The following is a 20,187-nucleotide window of genomic DNA, read 5'->3' as shown; positions in this document are numbered from 1 at the left end:
GGCAGCAGAAAAGCTCAGGCATAGAATAGACATCTGCGTTAGCTGAAGTTCGGTGAGATGGATCCCTCCCTCCCCTAATAAAACTGCACAGTATAACAGACGATACTGTCTTGGCTGTGAAGAGACATTTGGATGAGGGAATGGCCCGTGGCAGACTAAGGCAAGAAATGTGCCTCTGTTGTAAGGGGAAGCGTGGAGTCAGTGGATAGAAACAAAAAAAAATACAAAGGAAAGCAAGAAAGAGTATTGTGAAGTAAATGGAGAAGAACAGGAGATATACTAAGAGGAATGGAAGGAATACAAGATAAATGAGACCAGGGAGCACACTACCAATTCAGAGCTTGTAGCTGGCGAAAAGATCCTGAGTGTGATGTGCTAAGAGGGGATGGCAGCTTCTGGAGAGAGGACAGATGTAAGTTGATAGAAGAGATACTGAGTTTTTCTCTTAAGCAGAATTTATCACCAGAAACCTTGAATTAAAACAAACAAAAGAAGCCTAAGCCTCTTTTCCAGAGTTTCACTTATCAGCCATCATTGAGAGGATACTTGATGGTCTTGCATAAAATTTTGATCCATATGACTTTGAATAGCTTCAGTACTCTGCAAAAGAGTGCTCTGCAGATCACCCAGGCACTTAACCAAGGACACTTAGATGTCACCTCTTATCACAATTTAGTCCAATGATAAAACTATATTTTAAAAATTGATTGACAAGGATTTTTTTTTCCATGAATCTCTGCCTGAAAAGACAGGCTGCTTTAACTCCAGGAGTTCAATTATACAGGCTTCGAAGGAGAAGAAAAATGATAATGAATGCATTTTAGAAACTTCTAAAAAGTTACTTAAAATAAATTTTCCATACATAATGTTGCCATGTGAAACTCAACTGTCTCCTGGTCTTCTGGGGCTAGAAGAGAGGAGTCTGTGTTCATTTGGAAATTCAGTAACGAGGCTCCCCTGCCTCTGATGGACTGTATGATACTGTCCCTGGGGCTCTGCCACAGAGAGGGCTTACCCGTCAAGCTGTTCATTTTTTCAGGAGGTGGCATGGGAATGATTTCACTTTAGGTTAGCCAGGAAGCTAAAATGCTCTTTCTGGAAGTGTGTCCCAGCTTGCTTTGGTCTTTTTTTTTTCTTTTTTTTTTTTTTCTTTTCCTTTGTCTGTTTTTCTTAAAAAAAAACCAACCAGACAACACTTTGTATTGCAGCTGCTTGAAGTAGCTCTAGTAAACATGAGGTAAGGACATTGTATGTTACAGTGGGAGAAGGTATGTGATAAGTGTGGTGCATTTGTATAGGTGTTCCCTCAAGCCCAAGTAGAGAAGAAATAGCATGTATAGCCCACTTATAATGACTGGCCCAGGTACTTCACGGCATCAAGGAGGCATTCCAGCACCTCTCATTTCAGTATTCAACCTTCCAGTGAAGTTGCTGAAGTGCATTTGCTCAAGACCTGCTTTGGGTGCTTTCTGTGTTGTCTGAAATACAGTGGTGTGGGATGTCATGTTTCTAAAGCGGTTGGTGGCCTTTAGTAGAAAACAGTGTGATACAAGGCCTACTATTAAAATACTGCTGTAAGTAATTAAAAGATTTCAGAATCATTTTTTTTGGTTGTTAAACATAAATTCTTAAAATGCAGAAATTTAAAGGAAGGATTGGTCTAATTTAGTCGGTAAGCCACTGCCCTCTTAAATGGGAAGCAAGTGATTCACAATTGCAAGCCGTCTTGGCAGAGTGAAAACCGGAGACGCAATCATCAATTCACAACAGCGTTTTGTGTTCAAGGAATAATCAGACCTGTTTTTATCAAGGCTACGCTGCATTGCTAGCCTGCAAAGTTGCTTTTTTTTTTCCCCTTCCAGATGATTTTGGAACTGCATATGTTTTTTCAATCACTAAGCTGGACTTCTATAATGCTTTGCTTAATGTGCCTCCAGATTCTGTTATTTATAGACTTCAGCATATTCAGAGTGCAGCTGCTAAAACACACACAAAAGAAAAAGCACATTTGTAACCTGTTAAGGCTTTGCTCTGAGATGCCAGTGAAGTTCAGGATTTAGCATGAATTATTACCGGGTGACCTTTCAAGGAGCATCGCAAGAGAACACCTGTTTATCTTGAAGCCCTTTGTTTTATTTTTTTTTTCACTGTTGAAATCTGCCAGTGTTCTGCTTTCCAAGGGAAATCTGGCCTTTCTGTGTACCATGTGTTATCTTCAAGAAGTGCTGGGGCAGAGGATTTAAGTAGTGCAGCATCTCAAATGAGCAGTTCTTCCAGAAAATGTGTTTTGTGCAAATTGGCTTTGTTAAATTTAGAGGGAAACTATAAATATATTGTGATTTCTCTCTAAGTTGTCTTAGTCCTATCAGTATGGCCATGATTTACTCGTTAACTGTTTTTCAGTGAAAATTGGTGGAAAGAATCCTTTGTAACTACGCAAAAACCTGCATATTCAGTGCACATAGTGAAAAGTGAAATCTCTTAATGCTGCGGCATATGTTTTACGAGTTTAAAAGATGACAATGTAGTTTTTTAATGGCATAATCCAGAATGAGCAAAGGTGTTATAATTCATTCATAAAACAAAAAATCAGAAGAATTATGTAAGTAAACACATAACCAGAGCTCCCATTTAGGCTCTAAGGGTCGGACCCTGCTTATCTTCACTGGCTTGTGCCTAATGAAGCTGTTTTCTTAAGGAAAGTGCCAGTTCCTGCAGAATCAATCTTTGCTTTCAAGGGCCTCCTGTAAGAGAGAGACATGACAGACAAAACTGGGTAAACAGGGTGACTCTCTGGAAACCCTGGAAAGCAACTGGCTTCTCTTCAGTAGAGCTGCGGGGGGATGAAGCATACGTTAGATGCCTAAGTTAGGGTGCCATCCCACAAAATAAGATACTTTTTCAAAAATGCTCTGGTCTCTCATGTATTTTTTTAATTGAATTAGTAAACCTTTTTTTGCAAATTGTTGCAAGAAATGTGAGTTTTCCTTCAATTCCTTTTGAATTTCAGAATTTAGATTAGGTTTCTAGGAGTTAACATACCACTAACCATGCAAAAATATGAGACAATGCATATGAAACACTGTGCATACAGTATTATTAGTAAAATCCATCTTTAGAGTCACATTGGAGATGGTGCTTTTTTTTTATGTGCTCCAGGTAGGATGGCGGTGGCACAAAAGTATCATGTTCATTGTTGCTACTCTTAGCTTTCTTCTTCATCCTAAGATGGCCAGGAAGAAATGGATAGTGACTGACAGCAAATACTTGTCTATCTTTTCTTTCTTTTTCTTCCCTGTCTGGAGAAATAAAAACACTGGGAAGAACCAGTACAAAACACATGATGTATTTTAGAAGGCAGCTGGAGCTAGCCTGGTAAATGACCTGTACTTTGGCAGGTCAGGTGGAGTGTGACCAACCTAATGACCACTGTCCTATGAATCACAGTGAACTGTAACAAATGCTTCACACATGCTGCTCTTGTAAGAACTGGAAAACTCGCCTAGATGTAAAAGTTCACAAGATACCACATCGCTCCTGCCCCTCTGCGTTGCCTTGAGAACTGGTACCAATAACATTTAATGTCTTTGCAACTTGTAGTCCCAGGTTTCAAAAGATTGATGGCATCAGTCTTTTCCTTGAAGGATTTAGTGGTCACTAAAATTAGACAAAAGGGTGAAATGACTGAAGGTCACCCCGCAGGTCGGTGTCGGAGCTGGGCAAAGAACCTCCTCCTTGCATCCCAGGGCTGGCCGCTGACCCAGGCACTCCACGGAGCCTCATTACGGTGGTGCATTTAATCAGCTTCGCTCTGTGTCGTAATTCATAGTCTGTGGTGTTATGGATATCTAAAGGGTAGGATTTTAACTTAGCAATCTGCCGTGTTATTGAATTAGTTTTATGTTGTGTTAATTTCTTTGTCTCATGGCATTCATTGCCTGTGATAATTGATGCACAATATATAACCAACTTCTGTATTCATTTGGGTAACTGCATTTAATTGCCTGGTATAAAATATGCGTACTAAGTACAATCTGCTATGACTGCTATGACTGAGAAGTGCTCATTGGTACGGACTTGAGGGTGCTTTATCTTCCTGACAACCTGTCTGAGGAAAGTGTAAATGTCTCCCACAATCCACCATCCAAGGACTGGTACTTGCATTGCATCTGCAAAAAGAGAGACTACAAAAAGTGTAACATGGAATCGCTTTACAAAGTGTTTGGCATTAAAATTTTGTTAATCGGAAGCTCTCAAATAAGCAAGTTTGTATTAACATCCCTGCCCCTCCCAAACCTCAAGGAACAGCAGTGCCCATAAGTCTACACATTTTCTCCTGTAAATCAGGGTCTGGCTTTATTTGCTTCTGAAGTTACTCCTTTGGAGTAAAGCTACTCCCACGCACAAGTGTTTATAAACACAGATTTCTTTTACGTATATCTTCAGGTCATTAATGCCCAGAGGAGTACTAATGAGTTATAAATCAGAAATGCTTTCTAAAGGTGTGATGTCAGTGAAACGGTGTTGATTAATGTCTGCTCAGGGTACACAGAATCCCTGCATAAGCTTACACTTTCTTGCCTGTTTAACCAGTATCACACTGATTCCTCTTATTTTTAAGAAAGCAAGAATCGTTACTAGTAGATGTATTTCTCATCATACAAAGCACTTTGCTTTTTATATAACCTAGTGAGTAGGTTTATTTGTTTCCCTAGCTTGTTTTGTTTCCACTGTCATGAAGGGTATAATAGTGCAGTGTCTGAGCTATACAAAGAAATGTGGAAATTTGCCCAAAGCTGGTTTTACTTCACGCATTAATGAAACCTTCCCTCATCTGACTTTTCAAAAGTTTTTAAACAAAAGCTAATAGTTGAGTCTAAATCAGGTGTGAAATGCCTGTGAGATTATTTTAGTCATATTATGTGTTAATGTAACCGGTGACCTGTCGGTACAAGGGATGTTCACAATTAGTATTTTTCTTTTTAAGAGAGCTTGTTTCTACAGACTGTGTCCTTCAGGATGTAGCATTAGTTCTGCCTACAGCTGGCTGCAAATTATTCAGTGTTCATAGGTGCATTTATGCTTGTTATTCAGCTCTCTTCCGCTGGCAAAATAGCCTGCAGCAGTTCTTGGTTAGATAGGACTAGTTCCACTTTAGGCTCCTCACGTGCTCTTTTGTATTTTTTCCCCTGGTTCAGCCTGCACTGCATCCACGTCCTGCTGATAAAACAGTAGACTTGATGGCCAGAGAGAAAGCAAAGCTGCCCAGAGCCAGAGTACGTTTCGAGCAAAGACTTTCATGGCCCACTGGGCAGAGCTGGTGGCACAGTACAACAGGAGTTTCACCAATTAACCCACTGATCCTGCTTTATTTCATATTCATGGTGTTATGTTCTTCCTCCTCTGCAAGGACTTTAACAAATGCTTGTGGCTAATTCATGAAAGCATACCAAAATTTGAAATATGTGGACAACCTGGTAGAAGGCAAACATCAAAAAAAAGTCACCTATTAATTCCCAGTAGGGTGAGGTACATTTGTCTAGCCCAGTGTCTGATTCTTTATGGACCAGGTCCCATTTCTGGCAGAGGTGGTACAACTGCAATGTGGGTTTGGGGGTGTAGAGTCGGCAGCAGACCTCGGTATGTCACCCAGCGCACACTTCACAAGGCAGTAAAATGGGGGAGAGGGGCTGGCAGAGGGAGTCCGACACCCATTTTCTACCCCTTATCCTAGTAATCCATACCTGTCTGAGATGCCTTTGCCCCAAAACCATGGGGCAGCACCTCCTTCCTCCCCAGTAGTCAGGGTGACGCATTATGGGGACAAGAAACTAGTACACAGCAAGGTATGAAGAGGCATTTCATCGCTATTGGTTTTCAGACACGCTTTCCTACATCAAGGCAACAAGGCTGCCGATCACGGGAAGAAGTGACCCACTCTCGTCTGGGCTCTTCAGCATATATTTGTAAATCGGGATTGATTTGGGAATGATTCATAAAGAGTGAGAGGGGCTGTACTGTGTGAGAAATAACTTATTGACAAGGAATAATTCAGCCAGCTCTAACCTTGAAATAGATGTTTGTGGTGAGAAGTTTATAGCCTGAGTGGAAAGAGCTAAGTACAAGTTTAAGGAGCTGAACAGGAGACACCCAGTTTTTAAAAACTTGACATAAATCTTGGGTGGCTTGCCTTATGTGAGTCACATTCCCTGCAGAGGACTTTCGTTCAATGTTTGTTTGCTGTTTATAGATGTTATTAAAAACCTAATTTTATCATAAAATTATTTTGTGTTATGTATCATGAATAGCAGAGATCAAATAAGAATTGGAATTGCAAATTCAAATATTAAGAGTTGATAAATATTGACTTTTAAATAGACCCACAGTAGATTTGAACAAAATGCTTTTTAACCTAGTGTACTGGTTATTTGAAAATTACTAAATGTAGTTTTACTGAAAAATGTACAGCATTGTCTGATCCTGACTCTTTCTTCACTTCTACAGCTTTTGATGTGGTCATGTTCCTATGAAGTGATCTTCATAGTGTCAGGGAACTATAATATAAAACTTTCTGGCTTGTACTTCACACACATCACATGAAAAAAGAAAAGTGTGGGAGGTACTAAGCTAAAATATAGTGTAATCACATTAATTGTGTCTTTTCTAAAGATGAATTCTTAGGGTTTGCATGTTGGAAACCTCTTAATTAAGGTCTTTCAGGTACTCTTTTAAAGACAGCACAAATATCTTAGGGCTGAACAAGTCACCGAGATGCACCTGCACAGCATTAATGACCTCCCCGAACACTTGTAAGCACTTGGTCAGTTGTTGGCCACTAGTCCCAAAGACCATAGGTCAGAGCCCTTAGGCTACTGGCCAGCCAAAAAACAAATGCAGCCCCCCTTCACCCACAGTCACGTGTAACTAATGTACAAGGACTAACATGGGCGTATGTCTGTGATCATCCTCACCCCAGCGTTTTCTCCCTCTGCTGTGAGTGCTGGGAGCTCACAGCCTTTGGTCGCACCTCTTACCCGTTTGCTCAGTCAGCCTCCTTTGCGACCAGCGATGCGCTGAGGTGGTGAGCTTCACAAACAACAACAACAACAGCAGCAAGAAGTTACCCTTATGTAAAATTCATGGCCTGACAGATACCTGCTGAAAGCAATGTGGCTTAGCTGGAAGCAGATGCTTCACCTTTGCTTCCAGCTAACTAACCTTTGTGGGCCAAAGATATGGTGTTAGTTAAGGAGCAGGCATCATCCTCAGCTTTGTTAGGTTTTCTTACTTTTCCACGTCTCTGCAGGCTCCATTCTGTAAGTCATTGCGGAGGTTTTTTTTTTCCCTTTTCATCTCAGAATAGGAGACTCTTTCCTTGAAACTTGCAACATCAGTTAATTGTTAACAGTTAAAAAAAATCATATTCATCCCTTACTGTGTTCTATCAGCTGATGCCTTCATGCTGAGGAGGCTGTGTAGCTACTGATAAGACCTAATTTGTGAAGGGCTTTTCAGCGGTCTGACAGGTTCACACGTGGCAGTGTTTGTTCAGCAGGCAAGGGTGAGCGCTTGCTGAAACGAACGGCCTCCGCTAAATGCGTGCAAGGCGGCCGGGGCTGGTGATCCACAGGGGGTGGGCAGGAGCTTCGAGTGGATTCCCAAAGCGGTCTGTTGTTTTGCAACTATGTTCTGACTGCGGCAGTTGATAGCTGATTTCGTCTTTTCTCTTTCAGAGCCTAATGAGCTGTGTGTGGGCCCTGCGTTCGGTGATATCCCATCTCAAGATGCTGCTAATACAGTAGTTAATTATTCCTAGCTGAAGAAGTCTAACAGGAGCAAAAGGAACTGGGGAAAGCAATGGCTGCCGGTAAATATCTCAGGTCTGCAAAGGTCATAAGAAAATAGCTGGAAAGAGCTGATTTCAGCTGTGACTGGGGAGGGGGAAAGCAAAAATGTGTGATCACACCTTGTGTTTGGGGCTTCAGTATCAGAAAGGTACCACCCCTTAGCTATCTGACCCACTCTTCCTTCCCCAACCCAGGAAAATCCATGCCTGGACTTAGTCTATTTTGACCATATTCATGATAATTCTCTTTTATTTTTAGAACAAAACTTGCTATTTCCCATAGTGAATCGTTTTGGTTTGACCTCTTTTTAGTTAGGGGCTAATGCATTCTTAAATCTTTTACCAAAAAAAATCGCACCTTATGGAAAACATGTCTTTCCTTGGGGTGTGTTTGGTTCTCACAGCTTTCTGACAAGCTGCCACAGATTATATATAATTAAATTATATCAGAGGATTGCAGCGCAATTCATTCAGGTTGGGAGAGGCCTCAGAAGTTCTCCAGTCCAACCTCTTGCTCAAAGCAAGGCCAACCATAGGGTCAGAGCAGTTGCTCAGGGCTTTATCAAGTTGAGGCTTGAAAGCTGCCAAGAGTGGCGACTGCACAGCCTGTTCCACTGCTTGACTGTCCTCATGCTGAAAAAGTTTTCCATATAACCAGCCTGAATCACTCTTGTTTCATTTTATGTCTGTTGAACGTTTCCAATGTCTTTATGTTTTGCTATACAATACCAAGCACTGTTATCAATGGTCTAAAAGGTAAATCATAATTAAGAAACAAACAAACCCAAAATAAGCAGTGGTTGTGATATCTCATTCTCACTGAAGGTTTTGGTTAAAAATCCTGGCGCGTTGACTTTTCTACTTACAGTGTGTTTCTTTTCTTGCAGCAGCTGATGGTTTGGGAAGTATAGCTATAGATACCACACAACTTAACATGTCAGTCACTGATCCAACGGCTTGGGCTACAGCTATGAATAACCTGGGGATGGTTCCAGTAGGACTAGCTGGACAACAGCTTGTGACAGGTAAGATTTTTCTTTTTGAAAGAGATCTCTTGTACCATCCATGAATTCTTCGGGTCCTTTTAAAAATATATGAAATGATTTCTGAGGCTATTATACTTTTATATTCTGAAAACATCACCTATGATTAATATTGCATACTGTGTATTAGTCTCTTCTTGTAGTAGGTATATAATCCATATTATATTTTAACCTTGTGGAAAAGCCAAAACTCTTTGGGGAAATTAAAATACTAAACCATCGATCCTTATGCGGGGTCAAGACCAGAAGGCATGTCACGTAAGAGAAACGTTTGTTTCTATTTCTCCATTCAAGCAGGATGTCTTGAGATTCTGCCAAGGAATACCCTGGGCTGGGAACTCTTGACTGGAGAAAGATTTTGAAGTTATGTTAATTGGGCAGAAAATCATGAAGCCCGTTCAATTCATATGCTCAGTTGAAATTAGTGAAGTGAAGCTTTCCTATCAGGTGTGTGCTTATTTACTTTCTGCCTGACTCCATATACTGAATTTCAAGAGATTGTTCTTGTTTGATTTTGTCATTTCACTTCCCAAACATAGTTTGGGAGAGCATTGCAGGGGATCGCTTATTCTAACAACAATAAAAATAATATTTTGAAACCAGCAATGTTTCACAGACAAGCCTGCATATAGCAGAATTCATTGTCAACAGTAGAGGCACGATTAGTTGGAATTAATAAAACTTCACTGCTCCTGTGAGGTAAAGAAAAATTATTTTTATATGGGTGAGTGCCCTATAGACACAAGCCACATGCCAGGGTTATGACAGATTCCCTCTGGAAGCTGCATTGCCACTTCAGTTTAAGAAGAGTTGTGCAACATCTGGATCAGAGCAGCATCCTGTCACGTCTGTGCCCGTCCATGTAGACATGGATGCAGTGAGCCAGGTCACAATGTAAATCACTCTGCCTGCCTCACCAGGGATGCATGACGTTTAATTTTGGCCAAATATGTCCCCTTCTGACACTGGGAACCGAGTGGAGCTATGCCAGCTCACAGCTGATGGTCTGGCTCTGAATTACCTGTTTTACAGGCGGGGAAACTAAGCTGCGAGGAAGCTGATTTATAATGAATCAGTCTCAAGCAGAGAGTTTAGCCTGGTGGAGGCCGTGAACTGATTCTTGGTCCTGGCTTTAACCCCACACTCCTGATTAAAAGAAACAAGCAAAGCCCTCTGCTCCTCGGGGGCCAGTTTTTTCAATGTTTTTATCAATGACCTGGACGCAAGAGATGAGTCCACACTAAGTTTGCTCATGATATTAATTAGGAGGAGCCGTTGATTCTTTTGAGGGTAGAGAGGCCTAATATAGAGAACTGGATAGATTAGAGCGCTGGGCAATCACCAACCGTATGATGTTTAACCAGGACAAATGCCAGATTCTGCACCTGGGACCGTGTAATCCTGGATGTACGTGTGGATTGGGGGAGAAGGGGCTGGAGTGCAGCCCTGCAGAAAGGGATCTGGGGTTTTCCGTTGATGGGAAGCTCAATATGAGTCAACAATGTGCCCCGGCAGCCAAAAGGGCCAACCTGGGGTGCATTAAGCGCAGTGTACCTAACCGGTCAAAAGAAGTGGTTGTCCCACTTTACTCAGCATTGGTGCGGCCTCCCCCTGAGTGCTGTGTGCAGTAAGAAGGACATAAAAATATTAGAGTGTGTCCAAGGGGAGGCAACAAAGGTGGTGAAAGGAGTAGAGGGCAAGACTTAAGAGGAGCAGCTGAGGTTACTGGGTTTGTTCAGCTTAGAGAAGAGGAGGCTGAGGGGAGACCTCGTTGCTGTCTGCAACTTCCTCATGAGGGTGAGCGGGGAGGGCGGTGCTGATCTCTCTGGTGTCCAGTGATAGGATGCAAGGGAATGGCTTAAAGCTGCAGCAGGGGATGTTCAGATAGGTTATTAGGAAAAAGTTCTTCGCTGCGAGGGTGGTCAAGCACTGGAACAAGCTCCTCAGGGAAGTGGTCATCGCCCGAAGCCTGTTGGTGCTCAAGAAGCATTTGGACAATGCTCTTCGATATATGGTTTAACTTCTAGGTTGTCCTGTGTGGAGTCAGGAATTGGACTCAATGATCATCGCGGGTCCCTTCCAACTCAGGACATTTTATGATTATACGTGCTGATGGGGAAAGAGCTTTTTCTGTTTTCTGGCGGGGCTTTGCCTGCAGGTGCTGCGCTCAACTTGAATGCGATTACCTCCAAACCTGAAAATAGCCACAAGTCAAAATCAGCTTCTGCTGCTTTCATTTATAAGCATCTCAGTCGTGTATCCTGTGGAGGTTTGCCCACCTTTTTGTCTGCCTCTCTTCCTCTGTCTCTCCAGTTTCGGTGTAAATTGTGTCCTCAGGTGTGCTGTGCAATCCCTACATGGCAGCCTCATCTCATGTTCAATGCTCTTCCCCACAAGGGAGGATCTCCAGGACTTTATTTCATTGCCAGGTCCCTACTGTAATTTCCATAATTATGTGCATCACGTATTGTAGGAATGTTGTACAGGTCAGTTGGTATTTGTTCAGCATTTTCAATGTATGAAAGGTGCCGTAAGTAATAAATATTAATTACTGAAGTGCTCCCTGATTTCTCTACGGGTGCAGAACAACTTCCTTTCTTTCCTTTTGCTTTCCTTTGTTTGAGACTTTCTTGTATTTTCAAGGTAAATAGGTGCTTTGACACTTCATTATATTTCCTTATGATTCATAAGTTTTTGACACATTTTCGTCACGGCAAATCCATAATGGCAAAACCACAATTTACCATGAAAAGACTTATAGACTTATTTGCTATAATATATTTACTGTATCTGCATTCAGTGAGAGTTTGCATCACCGCGTTCGACCGAATATCTAACTAGTCCTTAGCCCTTTCTGACTTTTTTCCTTTTTTTGCTATTAATCCTAGTAATGAACTCATCTTTGTCAGCAGTCACGTATTGCTTTTGCTACTGTCATCTGTGACATTTCTCAGAGATTAAAATGATACACCCATGTCCCAGTGCTAACTTTTTGTCTGTCTTCAAAAATTTATTTTATTCTTTTTTTCCAGCCTTGATGACAGCTAGGAAAGCAGTAAGTAGTTTAGATTAATCTTGGAGACGGTGTGATCTTTCCTGGATATCTTTACATAACCTGCCATAGCCTGAAATTTGGTATATGGTACTTCATCTATATCCTGAAATATCTCTTTGTTGTCTGATCTTTCAGTTTCCAAAGGACTTATCCATTCACAGCCTTTCCTTCCCCAAACTAACTGGTTCCTAATTCCTAAATTGCAGGGCATTTTTGTTCCTGTAGGTATGGAGCCTATATTACCTACTAAGTCTTTTTAAAGGTTTTTGATGGGTTTTTTTTTCCCCAACTGTTGTTAACTTCGCTGCTGTGTAACATGCTGGGATGCCTGCCTTGTAACACAGTTATGCTCCCCACTTTGCAATCTGTGAAGCTCTTGTCTAGCCCGAGAGTTTGTTAAAATGACAGCTAAAGCTTCCGCAACATCTGGCCAATACTCTTCTCACAGCCTGGGATGTAGGCTGTCTGGTCTTGGTAGCTAATCAATTTTAAGCACTGCTAACCTTTTAATACCAGTTTAGATGATATCTGCACTCTATTTAATTCCTTATCTCCCAGTGCTGTAAAATTGGATTTTTGATCTGGGCAAATGTCAGAGCCTTTCATTTGTAAAGATGGATTCTTGTTAATAGTTGTATAATATCTCTTCTGTTTCTACATATATTTTGATTGCAGTTATTGTTATTCAGAAAGCTTATCTTTTTCCATAATGTTTGGCTACTGCATTACATGTACACTAATATATGCATTTATACATCATATATACATAATTAATACAATAAACTGTAGTTTAATAATGCATTAGTTAAAGTGTTAAAGATTATGTGAACTAATTATGGCTGAAAAGCACCTTCATTCTAAACCTCCCCTTTCAGCAGGTTATAATTTTTTCCAAAAAATTGCCTTTTGGGCTGAAATTTCTCATGGTTGGTCTCAGCCCAGAGTAAAAAATATTCTGGAAAGGTTGGAGAAAATCTGCTAAACTGCTTTTGAATTATCCAGGCCTTAAAATTGCTGTTTTCTACGCTTTGAGACTTTGAGAAAAATGGTCAGGTGAGAGGGGAAGGATGGTTTGTACTCCACCTTTTTGAGATCTGAATCCTCTGTGCACTCAGCAACTCTGATTCAAGCACATCTTTCAAGTACCTTCAAGTCTGCCGTTTTGTTACATTTTAGGACTAGCAGAAAAACTCAGTGACCTCAGGCTAACTGGGAATGTTTTATTTTGATTTTGCATTGGTACTTTTTAAAGGCAATTTTGGCATTGCTGAATTTAGTGTTCTTATGCTGTCGTTTGTTTCAGCAAATGGCATCAGGTCATCTGTTTTCTAAAGGAAGACATTCTGCCAGGAAAATAATTTACTTCTCCAGTTCAGTTTGGTTCTCCCTTCACTAATGAACCATTGCCCAGAAAAACATGAAGCAATTTTGAGATGCTTTTCTCCAGAATGACTTAGATGACCTAAACATTTGTAAGTCAAAAATGGTATATGTCAAAAGGTTCCCTGGTACAAATGAACACGAGGAGTGGTAATTCTTTTAGACTTAGTTAAGCTCATGCCCTGTGCTGCATATTTGTACTCTGACAGAAAAAAATGACAAACTACAAGGGCAGACATCCAAGATGAAAGTTATAGATCTGCCTAGAAGTCAAGGGTATGCCTGAAAATTGATGCCTTCTGCTTATTTACAGGATAATTATTAAGGCACGCTTTTCCATGTGAGTCCAACGAACATGCCTCAGCCTCAAGATACTAAAAATTTTCAGTGGCCTCCAGTTATGTTTTTGCTGAAGTTAGACTTTGACCACTTGTACAAAATCCTAGTGAAATCAGAGACTAGGAAGCTTTGAAGCCTAACATCTTGCTTACCAAAAGGTATAGAAAAAACATACACTATTTTTGTGGCCTCAGGCATGTATTTTTTAGACACTGGAGGTTGTGGAATATTAGACACTTACATCAACCTTTCTGTTTTTCCATTTGTCTTTGCTTTCCCCACACACTTGTCTTTTGACCTGATTTCAGTGGAACATAGGAGCTGTCAGTTCCAATCAGGTCACCTCGCTCAGAATTGTGCTTTTGACAGTGTTGAGTATCAGATACTTCACAGGGAGAGATGTGCAAGGCAAATCAGCGCTGAAGTGCTTCTCCCTCTGATGGGCTCTCCTCTTGATCATTAATATATAGAAGAGGGTTCCCCAAACTAGAGGTTATATTTCCAAATCGAGTCATAACTCAGCAAAACTTCACTTTTGGAAGCAGCACCTGCGACAATAAGTGGTTGCAATCCTGAAACTGCAACCCCAGACTTACTTTTTGATAACAGAAAAATTGGGAAATTTTGGTCTAGAGTCTCCTAAATCCCAAGACACGAGGTTAAATATCCCTCCCTGAATTTTATTAGCTCAAGACCTCCAAGTCTTTGGAGACGTAATATTCAGACTCTCTCTTTCTTCAGAATGAAGATTGTAACTAAAGGCAATCACTACATTCAGATTCCAGTTAGTCTCAAGGATTTTTCCATGTGATGGGCATATCAGGGGGAGGACTAGCATGATGGCTTTTCCTTCTCCTACTCACTCCAGTATCTCAAGAATGTCACTGATTCCTATGCAGAGCAGAAGACCTAGGGATTATTTGAGAAAAATCAAGGGTGGGCTGAGACTTAAGAATTCCTTCACCAGTCTGCCTTGGCTATGGAAAAGTCCTCTAAGCTTCTGTGTCTTTCTACCATAAAATAGATGAGGCATGCTTTATGAATTATTGTCGACTGCAGATCATCATGTGCTGACTAAATTGTAAACATATCCCTCCTTGTTCTGGCCGTGTGCTATTTTTGTAACGTTAATGAAGAAAAATCAAATAAAGTAGGAAATCAAGGTATATTTGATTATATTCATCAGTTCCCCAAAGAAAGGCTGTACATTAAGCAGTGCTGAAGACTTTAAGAAGTGAGCTGGCCAGAAGACTCTGCCAACTCTCATGTGTATACTTCTTCTTCTGTGGCCTCTCCATTATGGGAAGCTTGGAGCCACTGAGAGCCATCTGGCAGCCTCATTTCATTTTACCCGTGCTATCCCGTTACCTATTAAAGCTTTCTTTTTCTACACTCCATTGCTTAGCCACTGAACCAATGTGCCAATGAGCACATAACTCAAATCGTCCAAGACATGCCTAACAAAACACAGCTTCCTTTTCTGTAATTAATACTGTGCTCCTGTTAATTGATTACAGGGTCTATCCACAAAAGTTTTAAAATAAGCCACTTGTGCTATGACCAGAAGATAGTATCCTTTTTTTAGGAAAAAATGCTTGAGCATCTATAATTTGTGACTAAAGTTTAGCACACTCCAGACGGAAGCTCTGAAGTGCCCAGGCAGCTGGCAGAGGCGCTCCGCGCACTCTTGTTCCCCTGCCCCTGCAAGCTGCAGACCACAAGTAGCTGCTGGAAGAGTTCAGCAGCCCGGCAGCACGGTAGTGTACAGCATGTCTACCCTTGCTTTGAATGCTGCACTGGCTTGACATCTGGCAGTAAAAAAAGATATAAAAAGCCTTAATAGAATCTGCAGAGTTTTCCATAGGTTTTGCAAACCTCTCAAGGTTACAAGGTATCTTCAGAAGGCATCTTGTCAGCTATTACGGCTTCCCAACCTGTTTTGTGCATTGTGTTTCGTTAACAAGCCAGCCTATGGAGCAAGAGAAATGTAATAAGGCATACTCTGAAAAAAATAATATAATTTTCCTAATTTTATTCTAATTCCTTCCTACTTTACTTTTATAGTCTTCACTACAGTCACATTGCATGTTAGTCAAGAGGAAAAGATTTACCATTTAAATTATCTGAATGACCTATCAGAATAATTAAAGAGGTGTGAAACATACTCTAAAGGATTAGAGTCAAGCTTGTACCCAGATAAAACTATGTATTTTTATTACCAAGACACAGGAGAGCAGCAAGAGTGAAAGAGAATAGGTACTGTGGGAATCCCAATATGTAGAGCCACTGGGAACATCTCTAAAGAAGTATTATATATTAGTGTAACAAGTGGGTTTTTTCATTGACCTGAAAAGCGCCTGCAGAGTTAATCACACTTTCTATCATGTGAGTGTTACTCAAGGAGACTTCACACCAGGGGACATGAAAGTGCTAGGAACAAACACAGTCAGGTTACCACAGAAAAAGGAAAGAGAGATTCGACGGCCAGAGGAAATGTGGCAGAAACTCTAAGTGCTTTTGACACACTATTCAGGGTTAAGTGTACCTCTTAGGTCATTCAAGTGCCTCCTCTATATTAGACCTTAATTGAGGCCAAGGATGAAGATAATGATTAAAATCTGCTTGGAGCTTAAAGATAAATACTGCTTTTTAACATGGTATGAGGGGCTGAGTGTCCCAAATAAACAAGACTCGGAGGTGAGCAGGGACACGTAAAAGGAATTACTAAGTGCAAAGCTTGTGTTGTATGTGGGGTGAGGGTTTTTTCTGGAACACGGCATCTCTCTCTCTGTTGTTATACTTTTGTCCAGGCCAGTTAACAGTTTAGGAAAACAGACTGATTACTATTTGGCATAACTCTTCTTAACTGTCTCAAAATACCGGAATAAATTTATGATGCAAGCCATATTGTTTGGATGTTTTGGCCTTTTGTTTTGTCTCTATTTTTTTAATTCTTGGCTGTTGGTAATTATACCACCAAAAATCTGTTTGACATGTTTTTATTTGAAGTTACAGTACAGTAACATAAGGAAATATTTTATTTTTGCAAAAGTTTTCCCCATCTTTTATCTCACTTTGGAAAGCCTCAATTCCCACTATTTTCCATGTGTTTGTTTATTCTAGACAAGAAAGCCCATGAGTAATTATGAGCATCCCACTGCATAAAGTAAGCCAAGAAGCTATTGGGAACCATTTGCTACTGACTGTTCACTTTAGCTGGAGCACAGCTTATTTGCAGCACTTTCCCTTCAAACATCACTCCCCATCCAAGGATCCCAGGTTCCTTGGCCGACATAGGGAATCCAGTGTAACCCCTGTGTGATGTACAGTTTGCTCATGGGAAAACTGAGTTATTGTGGATAGAAATCAACAGAAAGCGCAAATTGATAATTTTAACTAATCAAAGACAAGGTATGAATACCAGGTTATGTATTTACATGGAAAAAAAAGGGTTGTTAATGGCAGACTGTTTGAAGGTGGCCTGCTGAGCACAGTCATGGTGTCTGGGTGGCAAGGTGAAGGCCATGCTACCTGAAGCCCTAAAGCCAAAGCTGTTAACAGGTTGTGTGGATGGTCTGCAGGAGATGGGGACAGCAGTCCCAAGAGGAGTGTTAACTCGGTCCATGCAGAGTACTTTCAGGAGAGCGCGGTCATCAGGACAGCACAGATGGCATTGCCTGGGGGAGTCGCCGAGCAAGACTTCCTTGGGAGGGGAAGACTTGCATATGAATGAATCCCCAGGCAGCCACCCCAAATCAAGGGCTATAAAATCTTTTGTTCTTCCCTAGACAGGCTCTCTGTGCCTGCATGGGCTAGGTTGATGCTTAGAGCTTGGCCCCTGGAGAGCAAGCAAGGGAAGCTTGCTTTCTACATTTTACCTTGGGATGAAGGGCGTAAGCATGGTTTTCTTTCCTTTCTGCCACCTGTCCTTCAAATGCCCTTTGCTTATTGCATGAGAATTAGGTTTCAGAAAGTGCATAAAGATGCACATCCACTTCGCTGCAGGAGTCTGTCTGTGAAATATCACCAGAGTCGATCAGTGTGGAAAAATGTCTTTTGATGGTCCACATGGATGAATAAAGTTGGGCTTCAGTGACCCTAATCCCTGGGCAGGCGAGGGAGCTTGTAACACAATACTTTGCTAATGTTGACTTCATTCAGATAAACAGTGGATTTACCGCACCTTCCCATGCTCCGGTGGTGACAAATGATGTGCGTGACATCACCAGCTCTGAGTAATGTCTCTGTAATGGGAAGCAGCTGGTCACTGGAGTAGTTCTGTTTAGTGGACGTGGAGGTGAAAGATAATTAAACTTAATACATACAATATGCTCTAATACTCTGCAGCATGTATTTAGATTGTGTTCTGCCCAAATATTAAAGATATTCTGTTACTGTGGCTTCAGAAATTTAGTAGGTCTGTTCGTGTAACAAGGACAACTTTATCTGCCTTTCCTGTACATGCACATTTCTCATTGAGATTTTTTTTTCTTAAAAAACAGTTCTCCTGACCCTATCTGATTTTCCTTTATAAGTAATCTCCTCCTCCTGACCACAATGCCTACATTATTTAGTAATTGTTTGTTATTTGTATTCAGGAAAGGCTTAGAGATAGAGAGCTCCAGTAAATTAAATGCTGTCTGAACACTTAAGAGTTAATCCTGGCCCAAATTGCACATGGTTTGTTCTCTGTCACTTAGATAAACCAGGTAGGTAAGGCACTGCATGAAAACAATGGGATAATACTGATTGGCATGAAAAGCAGCAGTGATTATGGAGCTGCCTGCTATTATGCAGCTTTTTTTATAAGTGTCTTGACATAGCAGTAATATGGTGGTAAGTGAAAAAGCGGTTTAACTCTTTTTATCTGATATTCTGAGTCAGGCAGTGAGAAACAGGCAAACTCTATTGCGCACTTTAGAAACAAGCAGACAGTTCCTGCCTGCTCTTCCTCTCTGACTATGCTGCTGTGATTTTTAGAAAAAGATCGGGAAAAGGGAAGTGAGAGAATAGGAAAGAGCTTTGCTAGCATTTGCAGGAGACGGCACCATGGGAGAAGGTGCAGATGTGCTTATTGTCACCTTTTTCGTAAAGATCTGGCAGCACGAGCTGTGTTTCGGAGAAGAGGTGTCCAGACTGCAGTGGATGGAGAGGGCGAGTTACATGCTTCTCCAACTCTTTTTGTTCTCTTTGAGACAACTGCATTTCAAACGGTTTATTTCACTAGAAATTAATGTGCAATATTATAACCAACTGCAGTGTTGAAGTTTTACCCTATTTTGAGCTGCATCTGTCAAATCTATTTAACCCTTCTATTGGCAACCTCCTGTTTCAGGACTTAATACTTAGACTTGCATGACTGAGCCCTTTCCAGGAATAATCATTCAAACCTTCTTTTCTGAGGCCTTCTGATAACAATTTTGGCACTTCGAGCATACTTTGTAGAAGTATTTTTAAGTCATTACGGATGTCCTACAATTTTATCTGCTAGAATAGCCAGTACCATAAATAAACTAAATATTCCTTAAAAATAACAATAAGCTCACCAAAATCAAGAGGACAGGAAAGAGAAAAGTGACCAGGTTTTATTTTCTTTTAATTCCCTGATGTTTAGTGTGTTTATACCCAAACACAGTGCTGCTGTCCTTTAATGTAATAAATGTCGTAGCACCCTTTTTTTCTTTATTGTGCTTTTAATACTTTTGTAATCCCCTAGGGACTTAGAGAAGGGTCATTTGTGAGAGGAGAGAGCTCGGACGCTGCACCTGGATATCAGGGCTGTGTGCAGGCAGCAGGGAATGGGAATCTGCAGCTCAGCAGCTCCGAAAGTAGCTGATTTAATAAATTGCTTATTATAAATATTGCGAGGTCCCTTTATGTTATTAGCCAGAATTCAGTATATGAAAATATCTCAAGTATAAGTACAAGTTCATTCTTGCTATTCACCAGCCTGTGTAAAGTAAAATATCTCTTCCAGTTCTTCCTACATATGTTGCCTTTTAACTTTGTGTCCTTTTGTTCTGGTCTGTCTAATTACCTCAAGTAGATAATCAAGCTTGATTTTATAATAAACCATAGCCGGTTCAGGCATGTCATGACTGATTTATCGACTCCCAAGACTAAGGACTTTCAGCCTCAAGACTAAGATCATTTCTGGCTGCAATTCAAGGTGTTAATTCTCAGCTTTAAAACCTAAATGTGATTTGGAACATGTGTCCTACGTTTTCCCTTCAAAAAGAGCAAACAGCCCACATTTCTGTTGGTTTTTGTTGTTGTTGTCCGAGTGGAATTTAAGCTGGAATTAAGATAAAACAAACCCAAACCATCCAGTTCTGCAGAAACAGTCTTGCATGTAATCGTCATGACAAAGATTGTCCTCTTGAAGGCAAGGGGGCTATTATATATGAATGGAAGTTACTAGCAGTGGGCCTCAGGATGGAACATATATCTTCACGAAGGATCCCAGTGTATATTTCCCTATAACGAACTGCCTCAGCACTGCCTGATGGGGTGGCATGTGTCTC

At 40.9% G+C, this 20,187-nt stretch overlaps 1 protein-coding gene across 2 annotated transcripts in view; it reads left to right on the top strand.

The window, feature by feature from the left end:
• The window catches only part of ENOX1 (ecto-NOX disulfide-thiol exchanger 1), a 376,506-nt gene that overhangs the window by 229,687 nt on the left and 126,632 nt on the right, over nt 1-20,187 (top strand). For both annotated transcript variants that reach the window (XM_075139390.1, XM_075139385.1), the window contains 2 exons: nt 7,734-7,867; nt 8,734-8,871. In XM_075139390.1, the coding sequence (XP_074995491.1) occupies nt 7,858-7,867; nt 8,734-8,871 (148 nt within the window). In that variant the 5' untranslated portion in view covers nt 7,734-7,857. The remainder of the gene's footprint in view (nt 1-7,733; nt 7,868-8,733; nt 8,872-20,187) is intronic.

The sequence above is a fragment of the Calonectris borealis genome, chromosome 1 (genome assembly GCF_964195595.1).
Source record: "Calonectris borealis chromosome 1, bCalBor7.hap1.2, whole genome shotgun sequence".
Taxonomy (NCBI): Eukaryota; Metazoa; Chordata; class Aves; order Procellariiformes; family Procellariidae; genus Calonectris; species Calonectris borealis.
Note: the sequence above shows the minus strand (reverse complement) of the source record. Positions and strands in the feature narration are given on the sequence as shown.